The 14,746-nt window shown below is 35.1% G+C and overlaps 1 protein-coding gene across 1 annotated transcript in view; it reads left to right on the top strand.

Annotated features, from left to right (window-relative positions):
- The first annotated feature begins 3,232 nt into the window (after window positions 1-3,232).
- Window positions 3,233-14,746, top strand: part of LOC108759305 (synaptogenesis protein syg-2) — a 126,401-nt gene continuing 114,887 nt past the window's right edge. Inside the window, exons 1-2 of the mRNA XM_018504661.1 lie at window positions 3,233-3,365; window positions 12,389-12,518. Of these exons, the coding sequence (XP_018360163.1) occupies window positions 3,233-3,365; window positions 12,389-12,518 (263 nt within the window). The remainder of the gene's footprint in view (window positions 3,366-12,388; window positions 12,519-14,746) is intronic.

The following is a 14,746-nucleotide window of genomic DNA, read 5'->3' on the forward strand; positions in this document are numbered from 1 at the left end:
ACCACTCTCCCCTACATTTGTTATATGAAATTCGTTATTTCTTTATTTTATTCAAAGCTATCTTCTTAGCGTTTACATAGCTTTTGCATTTTCAGTCGACAATTATTAATGCTTAAAAGGCTGAGTATCTGGAACAGCTATGAAAAATAGAGCTTTATGAAGTGCATTGTCCTTTTTCTTTTTCACGCTGAAACAAAAGCTCGCTCGAAATCGTATTGCCTTGTCTATCCTGAAAGCATCCGGAGTCTCTCGAGTATTTTCTAGTTCTCCGTCTTTACTTTCACGAGTGAGCTTATCGGTGGTGAATCGAGTATGAATCTCTCGTAAACTCACTTGAAAAACCTCTCGGTCCATTATCCTCCTTGGAAAATGCGAACAGAAACTAAATTGATACACTCTTCTATCAGTGCGCAATATTTGCATACATTTCCGTCGAGATTTTTATTTGTTTTGTTACATATTATATTCAGCATAAACCTTAAATGCAATTGCAATGTTAAATTTAGATTTTCACAAAAAGATCAGTATATAATAATTTTTATGCTAAAGCATTTTTTAAAAGAAATGAAAGGAACGGTTTTGCTAAAATACCTAAGAATTTAGTTAACTGTAGATTCAAAAATAATTTTGTTTGGACCATCAAAATAAATATGTAAGATGCTCACACACACACACAAACACAAACAGGTTGCTAGAATGTTAAAATTTTTTGCAGTATAATTATTTTGACGATTCAACAAAATCATTTTTAGATCTGTATCTATAGCTAAATTTTTATATTGCTACAGTGAGATGAATGCGTTTGTCATCGCTATTATGAAATTTTATTGAAATAAACAAATACGTGCAAGCAAAAAATTTGGTTACAATATTTTATTTGTTTCTGATATAATTTTTTGTTAGTAAAAATTCATTAAATAAATTTAAAACCGTTCTTCCATATATAAACAAAAGAGCGCGTATAAGTTTCACTCTTATATGCATAATATTACTGGCGACTAGACTAAGGATCGATTGTTCCATCTTCGGATAAACTATGTGATAATTTACTTACTGAATATTGTAATTAAAAGAGTAAGAGAGTAAGACAGTGAGCTGAAGTTTACCGAAAGGTGGAACAACTCGGCCTAAGTTAAGGAAAATTTTTATAAAATTATATTTACATTTTATGTTGATAAACATATTATTGTGTGTAATATCACTATGGTTATTTTACTTCGATTTCTTTTCAATCTATTCTACTCACTATCATTACTATTTTACTCCGTTTGCTTTCTAAGCAAAATGTTGGTAAATATACAGCATCCTTTGTTTCTTGAGGATCTAATTGACGTGAATCACAGGACAGGTTGGGCACGTGCGAAAACAAGCACGATAGTTTGTGATACTACAAGTTCACGTAGGCCTTTGCATAGTAGATCAACGGGTAACGGGTGTATTCTGCGCACCGCTTTCTCCATCACATTTCCCTCGAGTAAACTCGACGCGTAAACGACAAGGTTGGTCGAAATTGCCCAAGCTACAGGCTTTGATGTCGAGTAGCGGACCAAATAAATAAAGAAACAAAAATAGCTGTCATACGCAGCATGTCATATCTTTTCGACGAAATGCTTGAAATATATTGTGAACGATTAAAACATTAAAATTGTAACGAAAGCTATAAAAGTACAATATAAAGCGATAAAACTATAAAGAGAGCTGCGTTATTACATTATTTTATATACTTTTTTTTACAATTTTTAACTAAATTCAATTATATTATAAATAATAATTTAATTGTAATTAACAAATCTACAAAGATATGAACCACAAACGTGAATAATATACAATGTTACTAAAATATTTTCTAGTCGCAATCTACATACAATATTAGAAATGCTGGTGTTAGTTTTATGGAAATAACATTCAGCTTGTTTTTGTAAATGTTAAAAGTTAACTTCGCATATCGTTGTTAAGCTTAAAATATAAAGTACGTCACTCAGTTTGATAACAGTTAGGCATTATTGCGAAATCAAGTATGCTCGTCAATCCATGCGAAAAACCTATATGATTGCGCTCGTGATGCCTTTATCTTCTCTTCTCTATCTCGTTTCACGTTTTCCTTCGAAAGTGTCCCGAGTTATAGCCGATCAAGAGCGGCTAAATGTTACGCTTTGAAGCAGTGCATCGAGCGAGAGGAAATCAGATTGCAAAAAGCATGATACTGAAAGATACGCTTGAGGTCACTTGTATGGAACCGCGTATTACCAACATCGTTAGGTATCTGGACGATCTAAGATGAATGTTTCGTATTTCGTACAGCAAGGATCAACATGAGTGATTGATTCTGCTTATCAGACACGAAGAGATAAATTTGTTACGTTGCTCAATCTTACTTTTATTTATTTCATTTAACCTTTTTGTGTTTGTCACTACACTCTGAAGTCCGGATCCTTTTTCTCAATTATACTTTTAATTTTGGACTTGTATTTTCTTTTTCACTGTCAACTTTTTAAACCATTGCTATTTTTATGACTTTTATTTGAACATCCAATTTGATCATTGCGGAAAGAAATCCGTATTACATTATTCCGGCTCATTATCGCAAGTATACTATCTGTAGCGTACTGAAAAGAATCCAAACCAAGTCGAATCGTTTGCATATTGCTGTGTATTCACTTTGTTTAATTTCTATAATATGTTATTTCTACATTGAAAAAACCTTTCTCAATTTTCGGATTGAATTCTAGACGAATTAGAATTTTCTGGTTGAATCTATTAAATTCTAATTGAGATAACCAGATGTCCAATTATAATAATGATCAGAATTCTGATTGGTATGATCAGAATCTTATTTGATTCGTTCATGTTAAATCAGAATTGTTTCTCACTATACATTAACAATTTATTTTTATCGATATATTTATTTTTTATTTTCATAACGTACAAGATTTGTTTTCCATCCATCTTTATAAATCAAGATATTCACTTTTAATGTAAGAAGATCAGTTCACGAAACCGAGCAACACAATTGAATATAATATCTACGTCGCGATATAAAGACATATTGCAATCCGTCAAAAAGGAAATAATAAATTCCGGAAAATAATTTGTCTTCCGCAAGGAATACCGCATTACGGAGTGCCTTGTCCGCAAAAAGTCCTTCGCGAAAGATACCTCGTGTTCTCGAGATGAGAACGACAACGAGGAACATGGGCGAGGACCACACGGTACGAATGGAAAAAAGTTCCCAATGGTGTCATGGAATTACGGTTATGATGATATTGGCGAGAGTTTCGGGGGAAATCGGGACACCGCCTTGCGGCCAACCGTTGTCACAGCTGCGAAAATCCTAAAGCTCAACGATATTGCACGCTCGGAGCAACGTATATCTTGGCCTGCGCACACATTCGCACGCATGCGAGTTGATGTTTCCACTTTTATGAAGCGATCTCTGATGACCACGAAGTTCGATCAGAACAAAATGATTTCTCTTCCTTCTTCTCGTGAGATACGTGACACACGCAACGGTCGTTTCCTGACAATTTGACACAGGAAGAATTGCTCAGGCGATTAATCCCGGTTAACCCTTTGATGCACAAATTATTCGTTGTATGCAGTCAAATTTTCTGAAACTTCGTACCTGAGAGTTTTTTGAGTCGCTGATCACGAATCTGGAGTCAATTTAGTAAAATTTACTATGGCGGATCCAATGTAGCGGACCAAAATTTTTTTAAATATTTTATTTGCCTTAAAAATTGGTATACAGGAGTTTTTTGGGTCACCGATTACAAATCTAGAGTCAGTTTTGCAAAATTCAATATGGCGGATCGAATATGGTGAACCGAAATTTGAAAAATGTTTTATTTACCTCGAAAATCGATATACAGAGATCTTTTTGGCTGCAATATTCTTATTCTCGCTCTTACCATAACCGAAACTTGCAACATTTCAGTAACGTTACATGCCGAGTGGGTAACTTATTCCGGGAATTTCATTTCAAAATTATAATTATTAACCTCAAAAATCCCAATACATCAATTCTCAAGGCATATAAAACTTTTTTTTTAATTTTTGGTCCGCCATGTTGGATCCGTCATTCTGAATTTTGAAAATCTGATTTTATTTTCGTAATCGGCGACCCTCAAAAAAAATATATGCATACTTTTTGGCATAGGTTATTAATCAAAATTTTTCAGAAACGATTTTTTTCTTAAAAAAAGTACGGTTTTTTGCATTCAATTTGTTTATAATTAATTCAAGTTGCAAAATAAAAGCTTCTGTACCTAACTTGTTATTAAAGTAGTATCTGAGGATCATATAACAATCTATTGCATGTGCAGAAACCTTAAGAGTGGAGTTTGAGAACCAAAAAACGAAAGAGAAAAAGGTATTGCATATATGCAACACCGTGCAGCAAAGGGTTAAACGAGATCTCAGAGTTTACTCGCTTCCGGATTGTTTTCTCCGTAAAACGAAGTAAGCTACAAGAACACCTGCGTGATTGGAAAAACGAATCGATTGGATTTCGATAGACACCATAATCAAGTCGAATGGCGAATTACACGAAATTAACTTTTCAAATGGAAAATGATCTTAAATTTTTTGTATTTTGTGTGTCGTGTATTCCTAGTTTCTTTTATTTGTATATAATGTAAACAAATGTCAAATAGTACAAGACTCTTAATTCTTCAAACGACAATACAAAGAAATATAGGGCATCTAAGAGTCAACGTAATTACGTATAAAATGCCAAAATTATAATATATAAAATGTAAAATGTATAAATTCTATTAATAACGCATAGTGAAACCGCATAGTGAATTAAATTACATGTATATAATGTGTAATATAAATTTTAAAATAAGCTTTGCTTAATGTTCTGATTTCATAGTAAAAATATTTAGATCTTTGATTTTAATATTTAATTTTTATTCCTTTTTTTTATTATTATAAAGAGAATAGAATGAAGTGTAGTAATCATGAAGTGTGACAGCCAGTAGTGAAATGTAAAGAATTTTAATTAAACTTTAGTTTTTTTATTGAAAGAAAAAATAGAAAATATAGTAAAATTGAAAACAGAGAGATTTTCCAATTTCTACATAATTTTAATTTAAAAATAATTGCGCATAATCCAATTAAAAAATTCAATTTAAGATAAATTATCTTTCAATTATGAGTATATTAATTAATACGTGAATTTTAAAATAATGAAACGTTATTGCAAATAATGCGTAACCATTGATAATAAAGCCGACTTCAAAATTAAATGGATCTTCGATCGTCGAATATTTGCCAATCGTCTTCTCTTCTGGAATTACACTGAACTTATCGCTTAAGTTACGATCAAAACCGGTGAGCCGCGACATCGACATGTCTTCGATTATTAAAGACTCCGCGGAATCCTCGTATTTATTCTCCTTAATCCTCGTCTTTGCTCAGCGGCGATCTTTCCCAGCCGATCCCGTGGAATCGGCCGAGACTCCCGAGAGTAAATTGATTTCTACAAGGTGTGGCCAAAGCGCAGAAACGATAGCTTCCAGCTAACCGCAGGTTTCCGTAGACGGAACGTAGGGCACGGACTGCCGAGAGGTAAAGGGCGGGGCTAAGCAAAGTTGTACGGCTTCTCGACACTGTCTGACCCGCGGATTATCGGCTTAGCTGGATAGCCCCCGTTTGGGTTATTTCTGCGCGCGGTAAGGGCTTGCCAAACGAGGGTAGCCGTAACACTGATTTCCGGCCTCTAGCTTTGGCAGCGCGGTCACCACATTCCTGTATTCCTTATCGGCGAAACATTCACGTATCTTGTCTCTTCCTCGACATAAAGACTGCGAAATACGCTGTCGCGATAACAGTTAAGCAAGATAAATTGTGCAATCGTAAAGTATCCAAGGAAAATATATGAATCATTAAAGTGAATTGCTATTAAAGCGATTCTTATCCTCTCGATTGTGTGCGCAAAGTAATAATAGTATGCTGTAATGTATAATTGTGTTTTAATAATAAATATTTTTTAAAAGAATGAAATAATATTAGAACTAAAGACTGTTGAGAGTATGGCACAATAAATATGGCAAAAATTAATTAGATTCTTTCTCGAATGTTTCGTTTTCTTTTATCTTAAATGTTTTTAGTTTCGTTTGTTACAGGATAACAATAAAAGTTAGAAGAAATCAATTGAAAGTAGAAAAGAATTCTTCTATTTCGAAAATCTTTCTGATTTTTTCATCGTCATGACATTTACATCTTGTTGTCATTTAATAATTGTTGCGAGTTACAGTTGCGAATTACATGCACGTATCGATCGTTAGCTCACAGATAGCTCTTAATTTGCGTTGTTGCTGCTTTAATGCTTTGGCAACTACCGTGCAAATTGATACCCTTGTAAATTAATGCTTCGAATACATTACAACTGTACAGAATGCATCATAACACGCGGAATCCTGTTTAGAGACAAACTCGTTGACAAATTTAAACTTTACACTGAGAAAAATGTTCCAACCGTACAAGAACAAGTACAAACAAAACTAATTCTGATTATATCAATTAGAATTATAGTTGTCATAAATAAATTTCTGGTTATTTCCACTGGAATTGAGTGATGAATTTAACTGTAAGTGCTCTGATTTTTACCTTTCTCTTTGAATCTACCAGAATCTCTTACAGAAATTCAATATAATACTGAAAATTTCTTATTTTGAGTATTAAAAACATTAAACGACAGTGTTTTTATTATTCAAAATAAATAATTATTCAATTTTTCAGTATTAAATTACTAAAGAAAAAAATAAAAAATTTAAAGCAAAAGACTTTTTTCGAGTGTAAGTGTTTCCTCGTCGCGATCTTGAAGTAAGTCGAAACGATTTTTGGAAGAGATTTATACAAACAAGATGTATCTTGCGCAAGAATCTCTATCGTTCGCCATCGATCTCGTTTCCGTTTGGATTTTGGCAACCTTTCCCTGTAACTCATTTCCTCTCGAAGTGCACGGAACTTGTGTAAACTCTCGTGTGCTGTGGACCAGGCACATGAAAACCGCACCGTCGATTCAGCAGCATTTCATAAAGAGCGGCTTTTCCGCTGCGTCGACGATATCACTTTCCTCCCAGTGGGGCCACGTTACATAGTAAATATCCGCTCTGACGGCGTACACTTTTCCGACGAAATTCTCCGAAAGAATCGTCACTTTCACGTAATACACGTATGTAATTCCATCTGTCCATCTATTGGCAACAGCAAATGTTGCGTAATACGTGGTCGATATCTCTCCCGAGTGTATATTTTACGCAAAAATTCGAGTTACAAAAAAAGATACTTTTTCATACATTATATTTCGAACATTTCTATGTAAATACTTTGTATTACATGTTTGAACTGAATTGTTAAGAACATTTTGCATTTGTATAAAAATATACCTATTTTGATATCATCAGCCGAACGATTATATCTCGGCTCTCGAAGATTAATCATCGAGACTGCGATTTTCAAAACTTCGTGAGCTAGTTTGCTACACGCCGTGTATTAAATTTTCGAAATTGGATCCCTCGGGGTGGGGAAAAAAGAAGAAACTATCTCCTGCGCGAGAGACGGGTAGTATCACGTACGCAATGTTATTCTTTCTCGTCGAGGCGGAAATTCACTCCAACATACCTGCAACGTGTATAGAACGAAAATTTTGTTTTTTATCGAGGTAGAAGCCCAATTTCGGGGCGGTTTGAGAAAAGGTGGAATGTTCCGATATAACGCCAATAACGGAATAAAAATCAATCTGTGATCCGCAAGATAATTTTTCTAGTAAACACTCGAATTAATTTCAACGTAACGAGGAGGACGTCTGCGAAGCAAAAGTCACAGTGTAAAAATGCTCCCTCTCTCGTCGGGGATAACGATGCAACTTCCACAAATCTCCGTACAGATACAATGTTCACTCGTCGTTGAAAAAAAAATCATCAATGAAACGCGAAACCCGTGGAAGAATCTCTTGCTCGCGTACCAACGAAGGACTGCACCAGCTCGCTATTCACACTCGCGTTGTCCTCGCCTTTTTTTTTGGCAAAAGTATGTCAACTAGGCAGACGGCGCGTCACAGATCTCGTTTTTTTCAAAATGCTTTTCACAGTGCAATTCGCGGCTGTCGCGCGCCGTTTGCCTCCGGGCAGGCGACAGAGGGAAGATCACGCAAGGCACGGGGGACGACAAGGTGCAGGACAGGGACGACAGAGGCGATCCGCAGTTGCCCGCTACCCTTCAGGACACATAATGCACCGCGGGCAGCCCAAGGGAAATTTAGCGGACGCCGTGAAAACCGTTGTTTTGTACGCTTATACCGGCGCGGCGGTGGCGTACGGTGGCATACACGCGAGACCGGATCCTACCGTACGTATACGTAGATACGTATGGTATAGGACAGACGGGGATGGGTAGGTGGAAGTAAAAAGCATTCCCGCGCGTTCCCGGCACCGGGTAACACCGTTAACGTTAACTCTATGAGCTACAGGGAAGCAAGAAAAATGGAGGAGCGCGGTAAAGATGTCTGTGAGGCCGCGGATCCACCCCGCGTCTCTGAGTATAAATGTATAATGCGCGAAAAAAAAAAAGTAGCTCGCTCGCGCACACTGCGGAGTGGTGCCACTTCGGTTGCCTGCAAATTTAATTAGCGTCTATGTCTGCTGGATACATTGACCCCGACGCAACGGGGTTACTCTCGCCGGTAATCATTCGGAGGAGACGGGGTTTATACGCGCCTGCGTATATTTTGCGACGCCCCGCGAGATCGGTTTACAGAAATTTTTGGATCTATATAATTTAATCAAAAAAATCAATGCGCTTTCTCTCTCTCTCTTTCAACATGTACAATCCTATTGCGACGAATATCCCTCGGTGTGTGTACTTTATAACGCGAATACGCCAAAGGGATTGGCATCTATCGGCGCGCGCCGGCTTAAAATCCACACAGTGAAATTTCAATGCACTTTTTCTGCACGTCGGGTACTGCTCCGGATATGAAACTAGGAAGAATCCCATATAGTGTGACTACAGGTAGTTCCAATTCTGTATGTTGGCGTTCGTGTGAGCTATGCGATTTATTTGCAGTTGGGCTAGCTGGAACGTTTCGGTTTACATTTGTAAAGGATTTATATCTAACCAACGTGTTCCATAACCTTTTTATTTTGGAGATATATCATGAAATTATTATTTTATTACTAATGACATACACATATCCACTTTGATGTTATCACTGAGTAACAATTGTATTACATTTCTTTTGCACATTATTTTTATTTTTCATACACACTAATATCAAGATTTTTTAAAATAAAAGTTTTGATTGCGTTATTAATTCTATTGTATTCTCATGAATCAATTAAAATTTTTTTCTTTCAAATTGACTTTATTAACGTAAATTACATTCCCGTATATAAATATTAGTATTTTAGTATATTAATGTATTAATATGAATATTTCTAAAAAACCTGAAAAATTCGAACGTTACCAAATCGAGATGAAGAGCATTAAAATTAATGCGCGTCAAGTGACCCGAAATTTTGATAATGAAATTTAATTAACTATTGTCACTGTAACCAGTGACGTGCAAAAGATACATTATTATAATGGAAATATATAATAGAGTGAACGAAATAATTACAAAATGTACGCCTCCCTTTCTCTTAAAATTGTTAATATAATTGATTAAATATTAATATTTAAAGCCAATACGCTGTCTTCTAATAACGTTCGTCAATCTCGCGTTTAAATTCAGACATATCACCTGAATCGTGGGATATTCGAATAAAACAGTAAAATTTACACCGGGCCTTTCCATTTGTTCATCCGTATAAACTCATTTCTCCGTTCTGCGAGACTGAAGCGACCAGCTCTTGGACGGTAAATTAGGGACTGCATAATATATTCCCTCCCGTGACGGCGGCACAGAGTGAAAATTCTGCTTAAAAATTCAAAACTTAGAACGAGAGACCTAATATGCACACCGTACGAACTATCGCTCATGGGGCGGAAAATGTAAGGAAGAGAAATGACTCTTATGACAGAAACTCAGAAATTGGACGTGATAAGATAAAGGTTTCGCCAAGTTTGATAATGGAATGCCCGTCACTTTTGTTACGCATATCGTATTGTTCTCTGCAAATGAGGGAGAAGCCGTAACATTTTCAAGAATATACAACATAAATAACAAACGTTTACGCTTTTTAGATATAATAGAAGTAGAGTAGTCCAGGTTCATATTCTGGCTGACGTGATATTTTTCGCAATAAATTATTTTAATTTTTAGAAAATAATAAGAGATCCATGACACAATTGTGATATCACTTAATTAACAGGAATAGAATGTAGGTCTTAAAGGTGAAAAGAAATCGAATTTCAGTGCATATTTTAAATAAAAACACATTAATTTTCTAACGAAATTATTATTTGACAGATTATTTGTGATGCTATTTTAGATATTATTTTCAGTACGATATCCATACAGTACAAATATCATACAGGAGTGTTTTACAAAATCAACAACCCTTGTGCGAGTTAAAAAAAGGTGAATTAGTGATAGATGATTGGATTCGCTGCTGTTTATTTTATTCGCTCTCTCTGTCTCGCATTCTAGCGAAACTTTGAACTAAATTTGATGAATCACAGAACACTCCGGAATTTCGGCGAATCGCTTTGTTTGACGTTCAATTCGAAAACTGAGAGCCGAGGAATTTGAAAAAATTCAACCATCGTTGATAGACAGAGAGAAACGGGGGGAGAGAGAGAGAGAGAAGCGAACGTACGGATCTGCGTTCTCTACGGTCGACAGACTGGAAAGGAAATCCATTCGCTATTCGCTCAGTTTTAATACGCTCGGACAACCGGCATATATACATCCGTTTCCGTTTTCCGGCGCGCCGGCCGGCCGCGTTGTCCTCTCTTGCATCCTTTTCCGTCGCCCGCCGCATCTCCTCCGCAAATATTCTCGCCAATCCTTCAATACCCAGACCAAATGCCCAGAACGCTGTCCAGTGGAAACGGCGATTCTTGGAGCGCGAAATTGTGACGTGACCTTTCTCCGATCTGCATAACGCCGATATCTTCGCCTGGATTCGTTTATTTTTTTTTCTCATTTCATCTCGGAAGTATTCAATCGTCGATCTTGAAGACAGAGACAAAATGTTACCGCGTCGATTTCGTCAGACCTGACGTATGAATCGCTGAATTAGTAGCGACACTTGCTAGTATTACTTTCGTATTACAGAAAAAAATCTATTCTGTCTTAAATCAATTGGAATTAATAAATTACATTGAATGACTGCTATGTCTGCGGTATTCAACTTTATTCAAATATCAGATACGAGATAGCTATAGTAATTTTATGCAGAGTCGATAATAGTGATGTATTAATTAAAAGAATCATTATACTTTAATTGTGAAAAGTATTAAATAGATTATTAAAACTTTTTTAATTATTAGTTTCCTTAATTAAATCAGTTTTTTTTTATTTTCGGTTACATACTTTCGCAGTACGTCGAATAATACGAGGGCATTAACGTGAAAGGATAATTTAGAAAATTATCAGAGTTGAAAGCAAATGTAGTGTACGTTGTGTGTATGGTAACGATAATAACGATAATATGCGACCGTTTCTTGGTAAAGGACGGGTTCTTTATGAACCGCCATCACCTTTCGTGTCGCGCCTGCGCCAGTCAACTCTGTTATTTGTAAGTAAAACGGATTTCCTACGTCGCGGAAATGACCACTCAAAGTTATCGGTAATTCAATATAAAGGTAGATAGTAATAACGCGGATCTTATTGAACATGAAGCTGGTTGTGTCACGATGATGCGATTTCTCGTATCAAATTAGCCATTGCTCGTATCGGTGAAAAGAAACAATTTCTTTTTGTCCTCGTTCGCGTTTGCACTTTGACAAGTTATAAATAAACGTAAAATTGATCCTTTTTCTTTTTATGCGTAAACATGATAGTCGCGTGTATTAAATTCTTAATTAATATCATTGATGCAGCATAAAAGAAATATAGCATTGTTAAGAACAAATATTTACGAAATATAATTGTTTTATATGAGGCATCAGTGTAAAATTTGGCATGTTATTTGAACAAAATATAATTTTAATGATTTAATAAAATTTATATTTATTAATATTTATATCCCCTATTTACAATTTACAATGTATTATATAAATAACTAGCAATTAGCTTTTTACGAATTAAAACATAACAAAGAAGAGTTAGAGGAACGCATTAATGAATGCATTAAAATATATGTTTATAAAAGTGATTGTTTTGAATAACTACTGCTGACAGTGAGTTGAAAATGCTAGTCCGTAAAATTTATCGGTTGTAGAATCGACACAAAATACAGGTAACAAGAACTTATCAATATTTCGTGTTTTTTAGGGCCGCCATTATCTGCAAGAGCGGTCCTCGGTGGAACGGCTGAGCTGCCATGCGATATTCGTCCACCTCATCACAACGATTCCGCTATCTTGGTCGTCTGGTACAAAAGCGACGTCATTCCGATCTACAGGTAAGTTCTTAACTCCTGCTTTTTACAGTCCTCAGGTAAAACCCCTGGGAGTTAACGTGTATTGCATGCGAGAAATCGTCGAATAAAAGAGATACGTATAATAAGATTATGTTTTTTATATATCTGATATTTTCTAATCTAATCCGCGATAGATCTATTGTACTATCGCTAAAAACTTTCAGCTATTATAATATCGCCTTAAAGGATTCTTCTGAGAAAATTTTCAAAACTTTGTTCATTAATAATATAATAAAACTTTTAAAAACATATTTATAAGATTTTTTTCAAGACAAGAAAATATTATCTCAGTTTAGAATCTCTTAAAATAACACAATAATCTCTAATAATTTAGCTGTAACATTCCGAAACTTTGTTTATTAAATATAACTTTTAGGATATTAATAAGATTTTGTTAAAATAAGAAAATGTATTCCCAGATCGTCATTTTTTAATATTAATCTTCTTAATGATTTAACTATATTCTAAGATTAATTGAAGGATATCGAAATTTAATTCCGCATGTTTCAAAATGTAGACAGTATCTGCATTTAATATTGTGTTTTTAGTTACATACCTTGTTGAATTTTATTTGAATAATACATGTTTGAGAATCAATAAGAGAGAGAGAGAGAGTGTGTGTGTGTGTGTGTGTTTATGTGTGTGGGCGCGCGCGCGCGCATGAGTGTATGTTGAAAGAGAACAGAGAGGGATCGAATGTTTTATTCAGTAGTATAATGATTAATTATTTCTTTCCATCGATTCATTCGTCTACTTTTCATTTATCATTTATCTTTTTCCCTCCCGTGTTGGGGTTAGATTACCATTACAGCAGGATCTTATAAAAAACCAGTATTCTAAATATATGACGTTTTTAATAAGGGTATAACGTTACAAAATTGTCATAACGAGCTAGGTATGTCATAGAAAGTCGTCGTGTTTTATTACGTTGCAGATAATTATTTCTTTTTGTTGGCCCATTCGCCCACCTTTATCACTTATCTCCTCGTTCTGTAACGGAGTTAACTTACCATTGCGGTACGTCCGTATAAAAAGCGAGCACCCTGGATATACAACGTGACCTGTGCTCGTTAAATGTCACGATAAGAGTGACGATAGGAAGAAGTCTCGGGCGAGGTTGGTCTACGTAAGCGATATTCACGCGTGCGACCACTACACTCGCGTGTAGCAAAGCAGAGTCGAGGTCGGTCCGCTTTCGTGCGCGGACTAGACGTCGATTTTTCGATAGCAGCACCCGATACCGGTGGTCAGCCAGCCGCTTTGCGAAAATGTGAGCTCGCCCGAGCACGAATCCGGCGTAGCAAAAAAAAATATGCGAACTAGGGGTGGCTAAGGGTGACTTTTATATTTACGGTCCCTGTACAAACATTCCACCGATCGAATAGTCATTGTGGATATACTGTATGGGAGTGTATTCGAATGGACTAATTAATGAAATTTAAATTGTTGACCTGCTCTTATCAAATAACATTATAGAATACTTTAGTTCGTATATATATCGTTCTCTTATTTCAATGACACTTTAGTGACATAACAAAAAAAAAAGTGATTTTCAAGTTATTATTACTGAATGAATTAAATAAGGGAGACCGGAGCTGGTTGTCGTACGGGGTTGATTGTCAAAATGTTTATAACTCAAACAAGAGACGGCAGAAAAATCTCTTTTTTTAACTATAGATAGCTGATATAATATTAATTTGTTGTGTAAAATGGTTTGCACTACAAGTATTGTATATATTATTTATAGCAATTTTTGAGAAAATGAAGGTGAGTAAATTTTTATAATCACCTATTTTGTTGTCTGACAAGTCTTTGGCATTATTAATCGTAATATTCCTGTATTCATAGAAAATGACATATCTTAGAAGATCTTTGCTACAATTAAATAATCATTATTCTGACTAAGTTTGTGAATACAATCTCTTTTATTAAAAATGGCTATGTGGGGTAGATTGACCAAAATAAGACGAGATTAGGTCAATTAATTTTAATATCTTTAGAGGACACATTTTCAGAGAGAATATACTTACAAATATATTATATTTCATATACCATATGATAGATATATATTTTTTTCATTTTTCATATAGAAACTATGATACCAAAACAAATTACGTATTTTATGATTAAAATAACTATTTTATTTGTATTAATACTATAATTACTATTATTTCTCAAAATATAGAACTGATATTAAAATAAAAATTGTG

Source organism: Trachymyrmex cornetzi, unplaced genomic scaffold, assembly GCF_001594075.2.
Source record: "Trachymyrmex cornetzi isolate Tcor2-1 unplaced genomic scaffold, Tcor1.1 scaffold18, whole genome shotgun sequence".
Lineage (NCBI taxonomy): Eukaryota > Metazoa > Arthropoda > Insecta > Hymenoptera > Formicidae > Trachymyrmex > Trachymyrmex cornetzi.